General features: G+C 43.0%; 1 protein-coding gene across 1 annotated transcript in view; it reads left to right on the top strand.

Annotated features, from left to right (window-relative positions):
* The window catches only part of LOC104957651 (neprilysin-like), a 49,462-nt gene extending 47,658 nt beyond the window's left edge, over positions 1-1,804 (top strand). Inside the window, exon 13 of the mRNA XM_010785295.1 lies at positions 1,701-1,804. Within this exon, the coding sequence (XP_010783597.1) occupies positions 1,701-1,804 (104 nt within the window). The remainder of the gene's footprint in view (positions 1-1,700) is intronic.
* The last annotated feature ends 20,828 nt before the right edge of the window (positions 1,805-22,632 follow it).

Here is a 22,632-nt window from a genome sequence, read left to right as displayed (position 1 = left end):
CCCACCCCCACCTCCACCTCCTGTCGTCATCTGTGTTTAATCTCTAATCTCTTTACAAGTAGGAGGAAAAGACCGAGAAAGTAAATTGCGTGGAGACTCCACAAAAATCTCCGACAACCTTCATTCGGGCTAAAGTGACGAGTCCTTCCGAGGGGGGGGGGGGTGTGTCTAATTGACAATGGTCACACAGTGTGTCCGTGTGTGTGTCTTTATCAAAAGCGACAGTTAGTAACGCTTGATTCGTCACTATAGATTCATGTCTCGGTTACGACTTACAACACGAGCACCATAACCCCACTTTTGATTTGTATGGTTTACAGTATTCCCCAACTTAGACTAATAGTACGTCTTGTTAAATACAGTTAAGTTAATCACGCTTCCCTCTGTTTCTCGTACAGTCGGGAATAGAGACCGGAAATCTGATAGACCCTCGAAATCAGTCTATCTCGTATCGCTTGTCCCTCGCCTACCTAATTATACACCTCCCCACTATCTCTCTCTGTCATCCCGGTACTTTGGTCTATCAGTACCTTCTATTTGATTATTGATTCTATTTCTGGGTGTAATGTTATTCAGTATTCGAAGTGTGTCTGTCGATGACCATCAGTCCCGTTAGTAAAAGTAACGGGGTGGGTTGGTGTCTTCCTCTCTCGTCTCGTCTTCTTCGCTCACACAGCCCCCCCCCCCCATCCCCTGTCATTAACAGAAGTAGAAAATTAATCCGGAGACATTGATCTTCTAAAGTAATCTGGATGCGTGGTTGACTGGTCAAAGTCATCGACGGTTTCTCCCCGTCTCTCCTCACCCTCTTCGTTTCTCTAATTTCTGTCGTTCCACTCTGCCCACAAAGTCTCACAAACACATCTCTCTGACATACCTTGGTCTTCTGTACGTCTCTTGGACCTCCTGATTTCATCTGTACGTGTGTCTATGACGCGCTCCGTGGAACACTATGTAAAGGGCTCAACCTGACTCGACGTAATGCCACCGTTTTCGATTTCGAAAGAGGTTAGACTGGACTCTCAGACGGTCACCCTTCCTGTGAGACCCTCCACCGTCAAGTTTCAGTTGAGACACTTCTATGTGTAGTCTTCTCGTTGTCATGTATGTTTAAACTTTTGTGTTTTGTACCTGCGTCGTATGTTTATAGACGTGGAAGTCATAAACCATATGTCGTCGACGTACTCATGGTGTCGGACATACTAAGTCGTGGTGCTTCTCGAGGTCGGAACACGGAACTAGAAGTCAGTCACCGTCTAAAGCGGTAGAATGAGGATTAGCGAGCTTGCAGACGAGCGTAGAAACGAAAAGAGGTTTGGTTCATGTTTTTTGCGATTTTCAATTTAGTCCGACAAACGAAGTCTACGGACCTCTTTCTTGCTGATCGTTCAAGACACAGATGAAAGATTACTAGGTCTACAGTCAGGAAAAGAAGAGATTTTAATATTTCCAGGCGAATTAATATGACAAAAAGTATTATATAATATCCAGAGTCTATATATCGGTTTTGTACATAGGACTTCACAAACCCGAGTTTTATGATTTGTCTAATAACATCGTAGGGTTAAATTATGGGGGGCAGACAAAGTCTGGGACAAAGATTTCACACTAGAGACAGACAATCGAAATCTGACTTTTATTCCTCCGGAGGGGTGCGGCGCTGAGACTGTGTAGTAAGTGTGCGTTGCCGTTGAGCCAAGTTCGAGGCACGATCCGGAAACAGTCCAAGTTCTTGGCCAAGAAGCCAAAGATCGAGGTCGAGAAAAGTGTGTACGGTCTCAGGCTCGACCGTGACCGCACGTAACGCAGTAGCAAACGTAGTACTGCATTAGGCCAAACGCACGGACGAAGTATTTCGTTTGGCGCCCGCTTTGGGAGTGTCGACTCGTGGCTGTTGTTACCGGCTACACCGAGCGTCGAAGGAGACATGCGCAGGAAGCCTTCTCGCGTCTAAGGCGTCATCCAATCGACCAGAGAAGTCACACGGGTGACGACGAACAATTCAAAGAGGGTGGCAACACATGTTTGATCCTATTTTGCGGCGAAAACAACAACAAGTCCTCAACTACGCGGACGGGGACGGGACCGGGGACAAGGGCCGCAGCTGCATACGCACACGAAACAAGATGCGGGCCTGTGTGAGAGAGCGAAGCGCGAGCGAGACTTTGCTTGGGCCTAAGGCCTTCGATTCTCCGACGAGGTTACGCCACACTTGTCTTTTGTGGCCACGAAAAGTTCGATGTCGAGGCTGGGCCGGGACTTTGTGGCAACCACCACTACTCCATACTCTCTATAAACCAATGGTTTTCTGTGTGAGCCACCGACATTCCTTTTCTAACGTCCACTATCGCCGGTGGGGGGGGGGGCGCGCGCGCGCGCGCGCGCGCAATCGGAAGCGCAACGCGAAGCCGGAATGTGGGACCAGAGTGTGGTTCGGGGTTTTTTGTAGCAATTGTAGTATGTTCCCGGTTTTAGACTAGTCTGATTAAAAGTCTGGTCCAAATTTACTTACCTAGTCGCTGGTGTGCTGCGTCTTAGAGAGAAAAAAAGGAGCTTTGACAGAGTCTTAGCCACCCCACTCTCTCTTTCTATCTCTCATTTCCTCTCGGAGTTGTCCAGTTAGCCATCAAATTCACATGAGCAACATTTATGTAAAAATACAAATTGTTACTGACCGGTGTCTTGGGAATATGAATGGTTTATTCTTCACACATCTCTAGTTAAATGACTGATATAAGCTGTGATTCAGGCTGTGTGCCCTAGTACTGTGGCTGGGTATTAAACAATATTTGGTGACATTAGACTGATTGATTTCTGCCCAAAACCGATACCATCTCTGCCCCTCGTCCTCATGACCATCCGCTGGATTTGTACTCATTTATAAAAGCACCATAAATGGCAAATGCTGCCAATAAGAACACAAATAAATGGTGGATGTGTGAAGTGAGGGAGAGAGAGCGAGGCAAAACAAAGACTGAGCTGTGGGGGTCGAGCCTTGCTGTTGCATTTTGAGCTTTGGGGCCGGCTTATATTTAATGGCTGGACTGGGGCTAAATGAGCTGAATTAATAGGGTCTGCTCTGAACACTTACATGCCTGCTAAACATACAAGTTGGTGGGTGTATGAACGTGTGTGGGTCGTTATTAATTAGGTCATCTTTCAACCCTTTCACGCCCTCGTAGCCTAGACTGGGTGGATGTGTGTTTGTAGGCGACGAGTTTGAATGTCATAGATCATATAAGCATTTCACACATTTCTTTAGCAATATGCTGTAAATCCTAAAGTGTATTGTTGGAAGCAAATTAATGATGTTCTTTTTGCTCGTTTCTGTATTTCTGAGGTTGTCGTTTCTTTTGTCTCTGCGCTCATTGCTTATCACAATTTTTGCAGACACATGCAGAATATCAAACATGCTTCTAACACATGTATCCCTTGGTGATAGTGTGTGTGCACCAGGCTAAATGTTGGCTTGGAATGAAAGGGTCATTCCCCAGTGTGTTCATTGAATGAGTCCGGGTGCAGGATCACTACGAGGAGAATCTGGCCCTCATCCCCCATCGCCTGCTTCCTCCCCTCGTTCTTCTCTCTGCTCCAGCTTATTAACCCCCAGCCTTCCCATCTACTCAGTCTTCCTTCTCCACAAACTGGTATCAGTATGTATCTCTTCTGTCATTAGGAATTCGTCTACCCTCCCCCTGCTTTGGACTGGATTGGTTCAGCCCAAGTCTGCGGCTGACTCCCCACAAATAAGGCCAACCAATCTGACATGAAAGTGTACAGCCTCAGAAGAATAACTAGTGGTGTGTGAATATGATATGTTTGTGCACATGTATATGCGTCTGCTTGCTAGTGTCTCAGCGGTCTTGTTTCAGAGGAATCTGGTTGTGTAGTTAACGATCAGACATTTGTGGGAATCTGCGAGGACTTAATGTAGTGTCTCCTTCCTTGTTCTCGTTAGACTAGCTTGACACCTTGAATTTGAACTTGCGGAATGTTATCTGTGTGTTTATTTAAAAGACAAGGTCCTCAGACGGGAATATTAAACAGGGTTTGGCAGCACGTTTGCCTCTGTGTCTATCTGTCTGTCTCCCAGCATCGAAGCCTGTGTCGCTCTTTGACTCTGTTTCTTCCTCGGATGGCGTTCTCTCTGGGGTCGGGATTGGGCAGGATGTTTTCAGACAGATTATCTAGACAGTGAGAGGACCGTGTTCAAACAAAGGGTCATCCAGACTGTCTCCTTTTATCCGCAGGCAAAACGCACACCACTCGACCATGACTCACATTTCTTTCTCATAGTTTGAAATCCTCATGGTAATAACTGAACCCCGGCCTACATCCTGCCCCTCAATGCACAGGAAACGGCAAGCATACCACTGCCAGGTTGTCAGTAGCTCATGGGAACACACACACACACACACACACACACACACACACACACACACACACACACACACACACACACACACACACACACACACACACACACACACACACACACACACACACACACACACAGCCACCACGTGTTGTGCAGGATATTGTTCAAGTGTTTCCTCAGCAATATATGATCTGATTAGGCTGAATTAATGAGACCCGGTGGAATGGTAAAACTGCTCTTTTGCATCCTTCCTTCTAGTTATCTCACCATCCCTCCAGCCCCTGTCTCTTCCTCTCTGAACGCTCTCCTCACCCTACAGCTCCCTGCACCCCTGGTTTTATAATTGTTCTCCCTGTGCTCCTCCCTCTCCCCTCCCCTCACCAATCATTACCCCTATGTTCTGGTTTATTATGCTCTAGTTGGGTAAGAAATCAGTGCTGATAAAGTTTCAATGTGGATATTTGGCATCACTTCTTTGACAATCTTACAACTTTAATTAGACAACTGTGTTGACACATTCTGCAATAAAAGATGCCGATGTGACATATCTACACATATATTTGCACATCTGAAAAAAACGACCTAATGTATAGGCAAACCCCAGTACACAGTACCGACAGACACACACACACAGCAGCATTTTACATTTTCCAGTCAGTTATATTTAATATGTGCACACAGTATAATGAGTGATTAAATCCTGCTTGATATGTGTGGAAGATGCCGGTAGCTTTAACCAGCTGCCTGTCTTAATATGTGAGCTGCCACCAGTCTGATGAGGGAATCTCCGACTTCCTGTCTGCTTTTCTTACTAAATACACACTTCTTCCTCCTCCAGCAGACAGCAGTGTGTGCGTGCATGCCTGCGTGCCTGCCTGCCTGCGTGTGGCTGTGTATTTGTGTGTGTGTGTACACTTTGTGAATTTGCGAGTCTCCTGTGATAGTAGTTATTTATCTCATGCTGCAAAAATATACTTCATTATGAGTGACACCATGAACATGAGGACAGAGTGAAATAATTTGTAATTGTGTGTGTGTGTGTGTGTGTGTGTGTGTGTGTGTGTGTGTGTGTGTGTGTGTGTGTGGCCTTGGGGCTGCTTCTTGTGATGTTTAAGCAGAGTTTCATGTTTCCCTTCATTAAATCAAAAGGAACAGATCATTTTTGAAGAACTGCTGGTGTGAGCATGTGCATATGTGTGCTTTTTTGCAGAGTTGGAGGGCTATGATTGGCTCGCTTTTAACAACCCAATCACAAAGATCATAAATCTCAGTGCAAAGCACTTGGTCATGTGTGCAATGACAAAGAGGGGCTATCTTCGAGCACCTGCTATTTTCATTCATGAGGGTGCAGTTACCATATGCATAAGGGCTGGATGAAGTGGAAATGAAATTGGCAAGTATGGTGATCATACCTCTCGGCCAATCACGTCCCTCAACTCATACCTTTCAAACAGCTGTGCCAGTTTCTGCAAGGAGAAAAAGGAGTTGTGTGAACCTGCCCACTTTAGGACCCTTTGGAGTTGATGAGGGGGGGATTTGTTTGTTGTATTGCATAACCAGACTGTATCACAACAGTATTATAAACCTCAAAAGCCAAACAACAAACTTTTTATTGTTAATTATACATAATGGATTATCAAAATATAGATCAGCAAAGGAAAGCATTACAATCTGTGTAAATGACAGGTTTGGGGACACACACAAAGTAGAGATATCACTGAACAAAGATATAAACATTTGACACACTGTAGCACAGAATCCTACAGTAACAGATAGATAGATAGCGGTTACATGAGTCCATGTACAGTGAACACACTTTAATGATATGCATTGCTTTAGTGGAGCTGGTAATGTTTTCTGGCGGAGTTATGAACCTCTGCTTTGAATCCATCACATCTTGTAACACTTGCAGGATGATGGTAAACAAGAACACATCAAAGCCATCTTCCCTTTGTCTTTCTACTCTTCCTCTTCTCCCCCCTCCTCACTGCCTGCATCTTTTTGTCCGGTCCAATCAAAGTGTTGGGCAGACGGGGATTTCTGTGGGGTTTTGATTAATAACAATAGATTAATGTCAGAGAGCCGGGTAGTGAGAAACAGACACACAGCACAAGTACAAAAGAAAGTGAAGAAAGAGAGAGGAACATGTGGGACAGAAAGAGGCATTTATCCCTTTTTATTTCTCTGTAACAACAAGTCTCACTGTCACTTGTAAAATAAGGAAACACTGTTGTTCACACTGCATCCCTGAAACACTTTCACTTCAGTTTAGTTCAATTCAACTGATATTAGTTTAGAACATTTCAGTTTAGTTTAACAGTACAATTGCAGTAATGGTGATATAGCACAGGGGAACCCCATACAAAGGATCCTTATTGGGATTATCACTTTTCCAAACACCTTTTTTAATACTGAATATCTGCACGGTATGAGTCCTGTGTGCTGCAATATGAAACACATATTCTCTTTATCCTAGTATTTGAATGCAGATTTCTATCTGTGCGCTCTCTCTTTCTCTCTCTTGCTGGCCCCACTGCTTTCTTTCTCCCTTTCACCTAGAAAGTAAAGTCTTCTTTGAAGGCTGCACAGTATTTAGACACAGACATTTCAGCGATAATTCTCTCTACAGCTGAACTTCAAGCCTTTGTTCCAGGCTCACCAATAACTTGTAGGAAGCACAGTGTGTAGGCTAAGTATTTTTTAAGTTATTCATTTTTTATCGCCTGTGAAGAGAAAGTTTATTTTCATTATATAATTACTCTAAGACCCTTTTTCAGTTTTTTTTTTTTTTACAGATGGCTATGTTTAGTATCCTCCACATTATAGTCAGGCTTGTAAGGGGAGAACCGCAACATGACAGCTGCTTCACTGTGACCGTCAGCAGATAGAGTTTGTGGCATGTGTGGGCACCTGTCTTGGCACGGTGTGTTTACTGGAAGTGATGCACATCTGTGTTCACTGATGTTTGTGTGTGTGTGTGGGGGGGAGAGAGAGTTTATACATTGAGATGAGTCAATTTGAACACCAGCCAACAAACATTTAATCCTCCCTGATGCTCCACCTTCACAGTCACTCTGTGAAAGTAGCAAACTCCGTATCATTAGCAGAATACATTAGTCTCCCCTTGACAGCCTGCCAGCTAAAACACCAATTAATATTCACATCCCACTCTTAATGGAATCACAGGAGCCAAAAACAGCATCTTTTTTAGGAATAATTTACTCCTGTCCACATTATATCAGGTCGTAGGACACATACAGCATATACCGGCCGCAGTGTCTATTTGCACCCGGGTGTAAATAGCATTGTAAGCTACAGACACCCGGATGTAATTAGCCTAGCATTGTTAGCTACGGAAACCCGGGGGCAAATAGAAACTGCCCATACCGGCACATAGATACACACACACACACACACACACACACACACACACACACACACACACACACACACACACACACACACACACACACACACACACACACACACACACACACACCTACAGGTACACCCAAAGATCTGTGTGTGTTTCTTTTTGAATGATAAAAGGTGTGTGGGTGACAAATCCAAATAGAAAATAGGCTTATGTGTGGTGAAATTGAATTTTAATTGACAGTGAAGCTCTGGAGATTAATCTGATTTCTATTCTGAATGTACTTATGTGTCCCATTTTGGTGGAGGTACAATATCTTACTCAATGGATATCTTATTAAATGTACAAAGATTCAGTTTCCCCTGTTCCAACCAGTATGGATGAGTAGTCTTGTGTATTATAAGCTAGCACTGAGAAGCTTTTCTACTGGAGGTGGAGTCATTTAGCAAGGGACACGGAGATGTAATGTTGGTCAGGTTGTCTTTCACCATCTGCTCTGTAAAATGCGTTTTCCTGGATGCTGTGTGAATGGATTTAACCTTTACTTGGCCTCACACTTAGCAGATCTCCACACCACACCCCCCCTCCCTTCATGATGCTCCAATATTTCTCCCTCTGCTGGGCCTCCTCCAGTCGATGTGTATGCAGCAGGAGTGTGTGTGCAGTTCACTGTACGTGTGTAGTTGTGTGTTCAGAGTTGCTTCCCATGCCGCCCTGCATGACTGCCTCACGTTTATATCCTGATTGTCTGTGATTTATTTAGTCCTCAGTCTGGCTGTGTGATTGGCCATGTGCAGTTACTCATGTGACAACGTATGTGTGTGTGCATTACGGCTGACAGTGTGTATGTGGGTCTTGGGTTGTTGAAGTGGGTTGTAACATGTTTGTTTCACTCTCACTGTGTGTGACACTTTACTGTATGTAGTAATTTGTTGGGTGGATTTGGATACAAATGTGTGTTCATTAATGATGTTTACTGGAACGCTGTTTGTACCAGAAGTATCGATTGGAGCCAGGCTCTTTGTGTGTGTGCGTGTGCGTGTGTGCGTGTGCGTGTGTGTGTGTGTGTGTTTGTGGCAGTAAAACTATTGATCTTTACCCCTCCCAAATGTGTTTATTNTCCCCGCAGCAAGGTCGCTCCTACCCTCTCTCTCTCTCTCTCTCTCTCTCTCTGTCTCACTTGCTCCTTCCCTCCCTCCATCGGTACATATCAGTCCATATCCATATGGACTGATATGTACCGATGGAGGGAGGGAAGGAGCAAGTGAGACAGAGAGAGAGAGAGAGAGAGAGAGAGAGGGTAGGAGCGACCTTGCTGCGGGGAAGCCTTCTCTACAAAGGCTCTTTGTAGGGTCTCTGTCCAGCACACGTCAACACCCTAAGGCGCACACAGTAATATAGTATACACACACACATGTAGTGTCACACAGACACAAATACAGATTTTGGAACGAAGTGGTGCAGAGAAAGACACAGTAGCACCCTGAGGGCAATCTCTCTCTCCGTCTCACCTTCTCTCACTCTCTCTAGAGATGCAGTTTTAAAGAGACATTTCTCGAAGCTAGAGTACTCTCTTTCTCTTGTGTAATTTACTTCACTGTGCACGAGCATGGATTGAATATCTTTGTAATTTCCAAATTGGCTTACAGACTCTTGAGACTATGATAAGATGTTTTCTGAAACCAGCAAAAATTTGGCCTCAAAAAACGACTAACAGTTAACCCCTTACAAAAGTGGTCCATCTTTTTATTGTAAATCGAGCAAAGATTCATCGCGTTTAGGAGCAGTAAACTCACCAATATCAAATGTTTGTGTTTTGCCTTCATCTTATTATATTAATAGACAACGATACCTAATTGAATAGTATATTGTTTGCATGTTTACAAAGAACAAAATAATGTGTCTGAAATTGACATTGTGTCTCCAACACTGCCTCCATGTCTAATTAAAAAACAATGAACAATTAAAGCAGCACTCGTACACAGGATCAACATACTTCAAACTCCACATGCACGTATAGTATGTGCACATGTGAAAACACGGACATGTGTGTAAAGGCAAATGTTCACACTTTGGCACATATACACTCGCAGTACAATACCCATTCTAACCCTAACTGGGTCAATCCACCATCTATTCTGCTGGGAGGGGGGGGGGAGACTTAGGTTTTTCTGAAATGGGGGAAGTGAACACCAGAAAAAGGAGCCTCACTGGGAACAAGTCTACAACTGGTGAATCTAGGACAGCTCCACGAAGAAAGGGGGAAAGGAAAGGGAGGAAGGAAACCAAATGATAATGGATAGCAGTGTGGCAGAAGAAGGTAAAGGGATACAAGCCCAATGAGAGCAAATGATGGGAGGGTAAAGGGCAGGAGGAGAGGAGAGAGAGAAGGAAGGAACGAGGCTGAGGAGAGGACAGTGGTTTCATTAGTGAGATTGATTAGATGAATCGAGAAGCTAACAGCCTCCCTGCTCTTTAGCTAAATGCCATCTCTGGGCCTATCAGCACCAGCACCAACAACAGCACATAAATTAGAGAGAAAGAGAAAGAGAGAGGCAGAGAGATAGATGGAAACAGAGACAGAAACTAACAGAAAGAGAGCATAATCATCATCATCATCATCATCATCATCACAGAAACACACAGTACAGTCTGCCCGGGGAGGCCTGAGAACACAAATATCAGCCAATGGCAGATCACCTCATGTGGTTGCAGAACTGTAAGCAACGGGATGGGGATGTATGCATGTGTGTGACCAAGGGTGTGAGGAAAGAGGCCCTTGAGATGCTCAAACATGCCCCTAGATTTTCTATTACTAACCTGTGTACTATCAACCCCTCGGCATACACACAAAAACACACACACACACACAAAAAGACACACACAGAAAGACACAGAAACAGGGACACACACACAATCACTAATGACATTCACCCATCCTGAGGGCTTCTTTCTAAAATGTTGCCTTTTACATGGAAACTTAACAAGTGTGAAATTAGAAAGGTTACAAAATTATTCACACACACACAAACACACAGAGATACACACACACAAAATAGCAAAGCGCGTGGCAAGTAGTGGAGCTCGGATGGGGGAGGAGTCCTAATTGAAAAAGCCTCTTCCTTCCAGGAGTTTGCTTCAAAATAGCGTAATTTAAAAAAGGGCCGTGTTACAAACATTATCTCTGGATTGTCTCACAATAACTGACTGATATGAATTTACATGAGCAAACCATATGTTCTGCCCTATTGACTGTTGGGATGTTCTTAACGACTTATTTCCCACAGATTCAAACTGAAGTTTCTTAATTGATCGATAAGTTAAAAAGTAAAAGAAAAAAACAGTCAACATTATGCACAGCATATTCTAAAATGGTCCCCCAAAAAGTACTACTTAAACGCAGCCTATGTTAACACATTTTTAATAATCAAATAGTATTTTCTTTGCTGAAATCAATGTCTCTAGTTTTCCCTCTGGTCATGTTAGCGTCACCCTTTCTGTTTTACAGGTCACAATTAAAGCCTCTGTCATAAACACTTGATCACTGCTACTAGAAGGAAGTTCAAACGTATTCAGAGCATGTACTAAGAGAAAAATAAAACGTTAAGCTTACGGTATCCTAGCGTAAGTTCAATTCATTATGTAGCTGATGTCAGGAAGATATTTAGATTAATAGCCATGTTGCTAGCTTCATGGTCGAGAGTGTGATTACTCTTTTCAAAACTGTACAAAGACAAAGAGTACTGCAATTTCTTGAAATGTGAACAACACGACTCAGTACACCGGTGACTCTTGGGGTACATAATTGAATTGTACCGGTTCAAAAGTCAACAGTAAGACTGTAACTCAAGAGATGAATAGAGAATAGTCACAAAGTTCATCTCGTCCGTAAGCCAGTGCAACCTGTCATTATTGCCTTCTTTCATTGGGTTTGTGATCATGTTCCTAGAGATAAGAGTTCAGAGGGATCAATGACCACGCACTACATAAATAAGAGCTTCCAATGCAGCAAATAGCACATTTAACATACCATTTTCTATGCTTTTCCTGACAAATCCTTGTTTTTAGTTTTTAAATAAGTGTGCGGTACATGGGATAGACACTCACAGCTGCTCGGAGGCAAACAGTCACTGGTAGACTGATTCTCCCAGGCTATCTTCACCTTTCCTCTTCCCCCCCTCATCATTTTTACTCAGGATGGAGCACAGTTTGCTCTATTGAGTCTATTCAATCTGTAATGAGATGCAAATGAGATGCAAATCCCTCCCAGAGGAGTGGACTGCTGGAGGGAGGCTATCTGATGTCAGCGTTCAAGAGAGAACCATTGCCTCAGGAAGAGACAGAGAGAGAAAGTGTGTGTGTCTCAGAGTGTGTGTGCATGTGTAAGAGAGAGAGAGAGGGGGGGGGAGGCAGAGCTGTTGAAAAAGGGCTAGGGCATTGATTGCAGCTGTAGAAAAATGTTTTTGATTTATCTTGGACACAGGAGCAGAATGGGACATTCAGTATCACTGCGTGGCAGAAAAACTCAGTCGGAGAAAAATAATACCCTCAATCTGTCCTCTGTACAGCCCCAGATAGGAGACAGGGAGAGAGGGGGAGAAAGGGGGAGGCAAAGATAGAAAAAAACTGCCGAAATCTAAGGAAGAAGATGGAGATTTGGAGGGGGTGAGGGTCAAGGAGAGGCTGATGCAGACATGCCTTTTGACAAGAGAAAAATACACCTTTCACTGAGAAATAAAGCTTCCCCTCCCTCACTGCTGCATTCCTTCTGATATAGCAACTCATCAGACTCACCCACACCACAGGGAGAAAGGGGGGAGGAAGAGGGAATAACAAACTGGGGAACTGCATCAATACACTTTTCTGACATTTCCAGTGAAACTATGTCTGTAGTTAAGTTTGTCCACGTCTCTGTCTTACACACAAACACACAAACTTGACTGTCCACCATTTTTTCCCTGCGTCCCAGTTTAAGCTGAGCTGTAGCTTAGAGATAAATGCATACACTTGGAGCTGGACACAAAATGCCGTGCCCATTTCTCTAACCCTTACTCACTTTCTACAAACAGACACTCAGGGGACAATGTGACAGTGATAAACTTGAGCTATTTTTAGTTGCGGACATAAAGATGGAGCATCCCAGCCTTTAAATTCCATCGGGACTGTAATGTTGTGGGTTGGAAGCTCCAGTGACCCACTATGTATGTGTTACTTTTATTTTTGTATCTCGGAAATGGCAGTCATCCATTAGCAGCTTCGCAGCTTTCTCTAGAAATAACATTGCACCATTCAACCAATCAATTCAGAGGTGTGAGATTCTGGAAAGCTTGAAGTGCTCATACTGGAATAGACTTCTTTTTTTATTTAAAATGTTTCCATGCTGAAATACATGACCTAAACATGACTGACTAGTGGTCAGTAATGTTCTTATTCATTATGTAGCACTGTACTATGCATTGGCCGTATATCTAATGTTATACTCAGCTCAGACACATGTTGAGGTGCTCTGTATGTCAGTCAGTTCTCGGCTGTTCACTGGAGCATGGCTGAGGTTAAGTGACTTTCTCAAGGGTACATCACTGGGTTTTGAGGGTGAAGACCACTGATAAAACACAAAATAGTACATTCTACATGTGCCTTGTTTCATAGTATACACACAGGCACTATGAATTAAAACTAAGATAAAGAAAATTGATTATTGTGTGCAAAACGTTAACACTACTACCATTATGGAAAAAATATATAACAAAACACATTAGCTGCCTTAATTTGTACTTACCAAATAAGCAGCATAGATGTTGGACTTTTAGTTATTAAACTCACAATGTAAAGATCCTACAACAAAGAACATTTATTTTGTCTTCATTGTAGGATCTTTACAGTTCTTACAGTCAATTTAAATGTTCATATTTCCACAGATGTTGCTCTTTCCTGTTTCAGGTCCTGGAAATGTGTTTTGAACAAATCATTGAATGCATTTTGTTGTGAGTATTCTGTGTGTTAATGACGGTTGATTGGTTAAGAGGCTCACTAATGTGATTGTAGTAATGATGACTACAATGCTGATTGAATAATCAGGATGAATGAATATTTATGTATCAATGTATCATGCTGCCAAGCACTTTCATATTTTTGTGTTCCAATATTTTGAGAAAAACATGGTGGATTGTTGTCATTTGTTGCAGCAATTGTACATGTTTGCACCAGCTCAGCCTTATTTTGAGCCGGTAACACCCTGCTACCATGAGATTATGTTGTTTATATAAAATGTATGCTCACCAAATCATTTCATTATTAAAAAACAATAAGCCTTTCTTAGGACAGGTATGTTGACTTGTCCTAGTGTGAAAAACCCAGGTGTATTAACGTTAGCTCTGTATTATTCAAGTGTTTCAGCGACAATGAGCAAGCAAACACTTCATCAGGAAGCAAAGCAGTCTATATGGAATCTAACAATTATTCATATTACTATTCACATCGGTGCAAGGTCGTTGGTTTGACATGGCACTAGCATATTACTTTTCAGCATTAAAGCAAAGAGCTGACAAAAGGTGATTGAATGAAAAGATTATGGATACACATCTTTATATATAAACTACATTTCATTTTTCCACATTTGCCTTCACATCTAGCGAGTGTACTGTAGTTGTGTATTTAACCCCAAAAACAGCTGCATTATGTTCAAGTCATGGGAAGCTCACAGAGCACAGACAGATTTCTGTAATTCTGCAACAATGTGATCCTTTTACTATCACCAGGCCTTACTGAAACCGACCACTGATAACAGTTAAAACATTACACCCTAGTATCGCACTTTTCTGTGCTTGTCCTACTCTATTTTATTTCCACTCCGCATGGAAAACCATTAAAGGCTTTAGGAAGGTGGACTGCAGGCTGATGAAAAGCTGCTCCTCTGTGATTTGGTCCCTGGGTCCCAGCTCTGGTCGAGTGAGCTGCACTCAGACACCTGCTGCTCATTAACCACAACACAGAAAGGTGACCACTTCAATCAGGATATTAAGGCAGGAAATGAAATGGACAGAGGAGGTACATCTGGGGAGGAGGGGGGAGAAGAGATGGAGCTCTACAGAGTCCCAAGGTTAAGAATGAGGAGAGGAGAGGATTGAGGGTTGTTTTTTGGCTTTGAGCCCAGATGCAGTGTTGTGTCCCTGAGCTTTAAAATCCCCCCAGCACTCAGAGGTGTGGGAGTGTCTCTGCCCTGTCCACCTGACATCTCTTAACAGTAATAATGTATTCCCTCTTATTAATATGTTATGGATCAGAGAGTGTATTATCGATCCACCAGCTCAGCCAGTTCTTTTACCCCTGCTCCCTCCACCTGCTGCCTTCATTGCTTTACTGAAGACCCATTTTGTATCTCCTGATAGAACCTCCTTTACTTTAAAAGCTCCTCTCGCTCTCTGCATTCATTCCTTATCCTCTTGCATTAGGACTGACCATTATAAAGTTAAACATAACCTGCGCTTCACTTATTTATTGGCTTCTAAGTAAAGTGTAAAGTCCAAGAATATGCAATCATTTAACAGCAATAAATGTAATTAATGATTTATTGACGTAATCTGTCAAGCAAGAAAGCCAACAATTTTCCAGTGTCAACCTCTAAAATGATACAATATCGGTTATCTTTATTTATTTCATTTTTAATGTAGTTTTAAACGCTGTTCTGACAAAACAAATACATGAAGACCTTAGGCTCTGGGTCCTTAGTTCATAAACCAAATTGTTAATTGGCAAAATAAGGTTGATAATACAAATCCTACAGTAAGGTACAATTAGTTATTTCAGTCAATGTTCCGTACTTCCTCTGATGAAAGTAGTACCTAGTGAAATGTATTCTTGGATAAAGGATTCAGTTAATTCTTCACATTTGTTTTGTCTTCGTTTATTGTCAACACAAACAGAAATAATGAATTCAATTTCGAAAAAGATGAAAACATCTGCTGCTTGAATAAAGATTTTTGCCTCAAAAAAAAGATATGTATTCATAAAATAGCAACCCAACGCTGACACAATGCATCACCATAATTGATGTTTGAGTTTCTGCTCCATTGCATTTCACTTACAACAGCTCTTTGGATCAGTCTGGAAAAAACAGTGACTGTGCACTTTGTGGCTGCACCCAAATTACTTCTTAACTTGTCACTGCGAGGTAGGCCCAACTTTATTCCTGTCTGTTAACACTTAATTTGACCTTAACAAGCTTTGTTTAATAATGAATATTGCAATAAGCTCAAAGCTCTAAATTGACAACCATATAGTTATTCAGAAAAAGCATTATTTCAATATAAATCCACTTTAGGGCTTCACGGTAGGTTAGCTGGTGACCCGGGGACTGCTTGGACTTACTGCAGTGGCTCAGGTTTTGAATCTGACCCATGGTCCCTTAGTGTTGCCCTTAGCTGCATGCCCTCTCCTATTTCTCCTCCTCTCCTGTCAGTCTTCTGCCTCTGGCTGTACAATTGAGTAAAGGCAAGACACCCAAAAACACCTTGAAAAAAACCCCAGTATATTTAAATTCCTTTGTTTGCATTACAAATGTTAACTAAATTATGGATTATTAAAACTAATGATAGCAATATGATATGGATATTTGGATAATTTAGGGTACAGGAAGCTGCTTCTAACAGCTCGGAAACTAACAAAATGTCCAGACATATAACTACTTTAAGTATTTTCTAGTTCATCTCTGACATCTACAAACCCCTCTCGACCCACACAGACTGCAAAACCCAAACACAAGCAGTTCGCGCTCATAACCAAGCTGCGAGACAGCATCAACACGCAAACAACACTTCACACATACATTCATGACATTCATAAAAGGAAATGAAAAAGAGCGTGGCCCTGTCCCGGGCACTGGCGTGCGAGACGGTGATTGTGTTGAGTAAATGAGATTACCTGAGAGTCAATCTCTGGAGGCAAACGCCACCGAGTTATTACATTCTTATTATTCCCAAACTAATATCATGGCCTGCCAATCACTTACCACGCATGCCTTAACCACATGCTGACAAGTGTGGTGCTGCCACACAAACTAAATAAGGGAGAGAAAGGCCTACACACACAAACAGAAGTACAGAAAAATAGAAAAGCACCCACACAGATCTACACATGCAGAATGAATCCAGACACATACACTCATCAGACTAGGCTGTAAGCCAGCCGACATTTACACACACACACACACATCCTCGGAGGGCCCCAAGGCGAGGGGAATCGTCCTCTTGATCTGAAGTGGAGAGGAAGCCCATTGGCCAAATTAGATTCCCGACGTTTCCTGACGGAGTTAAGCATCAATCTGCAGGGCTGCGCCGTGATGCTCCGTGACCTTGGCCTATCACAGCGCAGCGTCTGGGAGTGCTCAGAGAGGCTCTTAATCAGACCAAGAGGACATGGGGCCTATGATGACATTACTCAGCCTTTATCTCTCTACACACGTCCCTCTGTTTCTCTGTGTCCGTCTTCCAATCTGCCCTCCCCCCTCCTCCCCTCCCAGCTGCAGGCTGAGGATGTTGCTCCAAAGCTCAAATGGATGCTTGCTTAACCTGACCTCAGAATGTAAAGTATGTTCACTGATCCAACTCTGCGCTGACAGTTTACCCTCACAATGCTGACCAAACACAACAAAACATCGCCCTTTTGCATCAAACCTGACCCATTTTCACTCGTTCTCCTCAACAGGTACTTCTACAGGTCTGTTCCTGCATCACTGATTGCATTCTCTTACACACATTTACATACATGATCCTCTAAACAACACACACACTTATCCTCATTCCAGAGCTACTGCAATCTCATTGTGAGTGATGAGATTGTGCTGAGATGGAGATAAATGAGCCTTCATTACAGCCATGATAGCACCGAGCAGCACCAGAGAGGACGAGACGCGCTCCACCTTGCATTCCCTCCGTCCCTCATTTACCATGTCCAAGGGTTCTTAATGCATAAAGGACACAAGAGGACAATATACTGCGGAAATACAATAAATATGTGCATTTATATAGCTTGGACTTATACATACATACACACATGCACCACATAAAAGAAATATGTGCATTTATATTGCTCATTCACACGCACATATACAGTGCTTCAAACCGAAGACCATCCATAGAGGCTGTATAGAAAACACCTACCTAGATAATGTAATTCTCTGTCAGGAAATATCAAGGGAAAGCTTTTACCTCCACATGGATAACACACGTATCTTCAGCTGAAAACACACACACATTTATGCACACATTACTTGCTCAAACCCACAGACGTGCAGCATGCCAAATGAATACAATAAAGGCGTAGTGTTTTAGTTACATTCGACCCATTTGATGATTGAAAGAGATTTGTAAAATCAAAGATATAAAAAGCCTGTCTCATTCTTGGCAGACAGTGTGCAGGGGATGTAATTGGATTTTCCCCCTCTTGGTTTAACAGATGATGTTCTGGAGAGGTAGAAAGTTATGAAGTCTGCACAGCACCTGTATACACATTCAGACACACTTGTACACAGAAATTGCCATACAGCAAACAGTGTGATATTACAAGTGCCAGTATGATACAGTAGCCCTGTGTTATTTTCTGACAAAGTAATATTACTGCTCATATCCACTCCATATCAGCGCCAATATTCACAGTCAATAGTCTGAGCTGTAGCAATGCAGAAGCAAGACAAGAATTTTAACAACCTCAACACTACTTATAGCCAGCAAGAGTGTGTGTCAGTGTGTGTGCGCGCCTGCTGCTGAGTCATGCAGGGTCCAGAATGGATTAGCCCGAGTCAAACTTAATTCTCAGCAGGTCAGTGTCTAGCTGTTACCTCAGAAATACGTGACGTGAAATCATGTGATGTGATTGGACAAAGGAAGACAGAGACAGGACCATCGTCAACGCATGCAGATAGAACCCAGAGTTCACTCACACTCCAATCATATTTTCCTCTACTGAACATCTTTTTCTCCAGCTCTGGCTGTCTTACAAACAAATGTGCATAAACATTTTTAGAAACGGAAACATTCGCTGAGGCACTCAACTGGTTTGGAGCCAATAGAATGACTTGCAGGTTTAATTGCTTTTCCTATTTTCCTGTCCAGTCATTCTCTAACATCCCCATGCACTCTATCTGTCAACGGTATTCACATTCCAGCATTTGTGGTTACAGTATAATCACGTAATGTATAAAAAAAACTAATTTGTCCATTAGAGATTAGCTAAACTATTCTAGCCTTTTTCCCAATTACCTACTGGCGTTATCCTGACATTAAACCCTTTAGCAAAACACAAAAAAATAGCATAAAGATGACAAAAGTGACAGCAGGAACATAAGCATCACTGTATGGTGAGGTGACTTTCTCAAGGCCATTTCACCAGGGAAAACCTTTATTGTCCTACTCTCTCAACCTCCTGCTGATGTGATTCAAACACAAACTTTCAGCAAAAAGGATCCGTATCGGTTGGCAGCAAGTACTGTAGTGAACCTCAGGTGCTAGATCCTGTCATAGACACAGACATAGAAGTACAGTGCATCACTACTGCACCATACAAGACCACTTGGAAAAGAATCCCACATGACAACATATTTAATTTTATAAATATATTCACACAGAGACTTCCAAATAGCTGGAAGTGCACACAGCCTTGAGACAGCACCCAGCCCACAGTGATTGATACTCTGACACAGGCGGGGTTTTTCTCTGAAGCCAAGTCAGTAAGAAAGACCCCCCCCACACACACACACACACACACACACACGTCTGTCATCCTCGCTGAGCTCTAGCTGGCACAACATACATCTCCCTCTCTCTCCTGCTTCATCCATCTCTGATATTCACCATTTATATTTTCCTCTCGTCATATCAGCATCTCTATATCTGCCTTCTGTGAGGATCTATCCATCTACAATGTGTCACAGAATAATGTCTCCTTTAGTGTTCACATATCTTATCTTACAACTCTTCTTCAGCTGAGTACTACTTTCTTAACTTGCATATTACTGCTGCATTACAGAATGAAATGACATTTAAGTGTAGAGGTGTCTCCCTCGTGACATATGTCGGTACTCTGTGTATGAACCCTCCTTCACTGTAACTGCACAGCCTCTGAATACAAATGCAAGCCTACAGCAGAGTCTCAAACTCTTTTCTTACTCGTCCCTTTAAGTGATGACACACACCTGATGGATCCTGTGCCCGTTCCCTCCTCTGCTTTGCCACCACGAAGGTCACTGCCGGCCCGCTGTCGCTCTTACCCCTCCTGTCTTCCTCTTCCTCTCCCTCTCCTCTTCCTCTCTTTCTCTCTCTGCTTTGACCAGCAAGAGGGAGAATCCTTGCAGGAGCAGGAAATCCTCAGCTACAGACAGAGACTCTCAGGGACTGCAGAACCTAGATTCAGCTGAAGCACACCCGAGGTGCCGGCTGACTGAGCAGTGGAGGTGGAGGAGAGCGGCTAACGTGGCTAGGCTACGGTCTGCACCACAGCCGCCTACAGATACACACCGGCAGAAAGCTCAGAGAGTCGCTAGCTCAAAGCTCACCGCGGCAAAGCTCAGAGTCAGCAACCTAGCCCCCCTCCCCGCCTGCCTCGCTCCTGCTCTCGCTCTGCCTCTCCCCCTCCTCTCCCCTCTCAGTTACCACATTCCACCTAATAGCAGAATCCTCTCTTCCTCCATCTCTTAAAGTAAAGTATACATCACCCTCATCCACAGCTCTAATGTTTCTCTTCATCTCCATGATTTACTTCCAACAGGGATTCACAATGTGTCAGCAGAGATAAAAGTCTACTCACTCTCTTCAAAGGTTTTTTGTGAACATGACATTTGGAGAAAAAAGCTCAGGTTAAGTCAAACACCTTGTGACAGGGTTGAGCTGCACATTAACTGGCTTCGAAATATGATGCCAACAATTTGATGTTTAAATCTGTGCGTTTTCCATGTTTCATTCGGCTGAAATGCAAACTTTCTTCTGGGACAATAATAAAGTTAAAATCAAAACAGTGTGCAAGTTTCTCTCAGAATGTCAGAAAATTACTAATTTAAAATGAGTTATTTTTAAATACAAATAGAAACAAGTGTTTGGGGGTACACCTGTGCTAATAGGGTCTCTTTCATTTCAGCTTTCATTAGATATAACTACTTTCTACCAGTATAAAGGAGAGCATTAAGACATCAAACTGAACCCATCTGCATGACTAGATACCACACACAATTAATGATACAAATGTGTTTTGGTCATGTGGGTGAACTGACCCTTTAAAACACAGAGTGACATTCAGACCACATAAATGCCCACTTATGACAGCAGGGGAGACAGAAATGGAAAGAGGGGCGGTGGCATTTAGGCAAATCCACATGCTGCCACCTTCACCGGCACCATTTATTATTTAATGTATTCATCCTCTCCAAACCTAATGCCCTCACAAAGACAGGCTTATTCAGCCCTCCCTAACACAAAGATTAGCCTCAGACAGACTACACATACAGACACCCTCACAGAGGAAAGGGAAGAGATGAACACATAAACAGTGGGAGGGGAAGTCAAGTGGAGAATCCCCCATTGGGAAAAAAGAGCAGTCTAAAAAATGAGCATTACGGTTAAGAAGAGAGAGTTGGAAAATCATTAAGACGTAGCCTGGTGAGTAACATATTCACATCGTTAAGGTTATTTGTTGATTAGTAAAATGTCATAACTCTTGTTCTTGCATTGATCCAACATAGGGACTCCATATGTCACAGAGCTCTGCCGGATTGTAGAACAAACGGGTAAAAGGATATGAAAGGAAGCTTCCACTCAGTATTTTCTTCAAAAAAAGAATCCAGCCTTATCTACCTCTCCCTTTTCTCTCCATCCCTCACTCTGACTGCATTTTCATCCCTCTCTCTCTCTCATCTGAACAAGGACATTCAGTGCATCCCCACAAAAAAAATAGTCATCTCCATCCTCACTCATGGCTGTTGCTATGGCCACAGCAATAAACCTGACTGTGCTGCTTCACTCAACACTGAATGAGTGCCTGTATAGGATGTGCTTATGCCCTTACGTGCTTTCAGTGTCAGATCTATGAGGAAACACACAAACGCACACCTGCCTCATTCTTCAACGCAGACCACATTTTCCCATGGCTTCCCACAAATCTATACACCAGGATTTAAATGATTATCGGAAAATCATTCAATCGAGAAAATTAGTTTTGTCATGAATGCCGTCCCATGGACTTCCTGGTGATGAAAATGTTGTAAGGAGCCACGGCGTATTGACAGCTGTCGAGTGCGGCCATAGGGCAGATTGATAAGAGAGAGTGTTAACTGTCATTTGGCACAGAGGAGACAGATTACGTTTAAGTAATGACTGTCTGAACCATGTGGATGCTCTTCCTTCTCCCTGCCACTCTCACATGCTCATTAAGAGCATCAGAGCATGTCATTACCATACACACATACGCTTACTAAAGCGTATCATTAAATAGATTTGATTATCTAACTTTTCTGAGTCTCTGAATAACGATAACAAGTGCACAGTGCATTCAACTTCCAAACAAATGACTCGTCAGTACATTTCTAATTAGTCCAGAGAAGAGGAAAAAGATTGGTATTAACCTGGGCTTACTCAGTCTGCGTGCGTGCGTGTGCGTGTGCGTGTGTGCGTGTGTGAGCGTGTGTGAGCGTGTGTGTGTGTGCGTGTTTGAGCGTGTGTGTGTGTGCGTGTGATCCTCCAGTAATTATATTTCCAGGCAGTGGTGAGCAGAGAGGGGCAGGCCTGTGTATATACACCATCCAGCTCATCAGTCGGTCCAATCCTGAGGCAGATCAGATCAAACTGTAAAAGCTGATTTATTAGGAATGGTTGCTGAGCGACAGAGAAAAGGGGAGGGG

Source organism: Notothenia coriiceps, unplaced genomic scaffold (assembly GCF_000735185.1).
Source record: "Notothenia coriiceps isolate Sejong01 unplaced genomic scaffold, NC01 NC01_scaffold00027531, whole genome shotgun sequence".
Taxonomy (NCBI): Eukaryota; Metazoa; Chordata; class Actinopteri; order Perciformes; family Nototheniidae; genus Notothenia; species Notothenia coriiceps.
The sequence above is the reverse complement of the archived record's forward strand: the minus strand, read 5'-3'. Positions and strand labels throughout refer to the sequence as shown.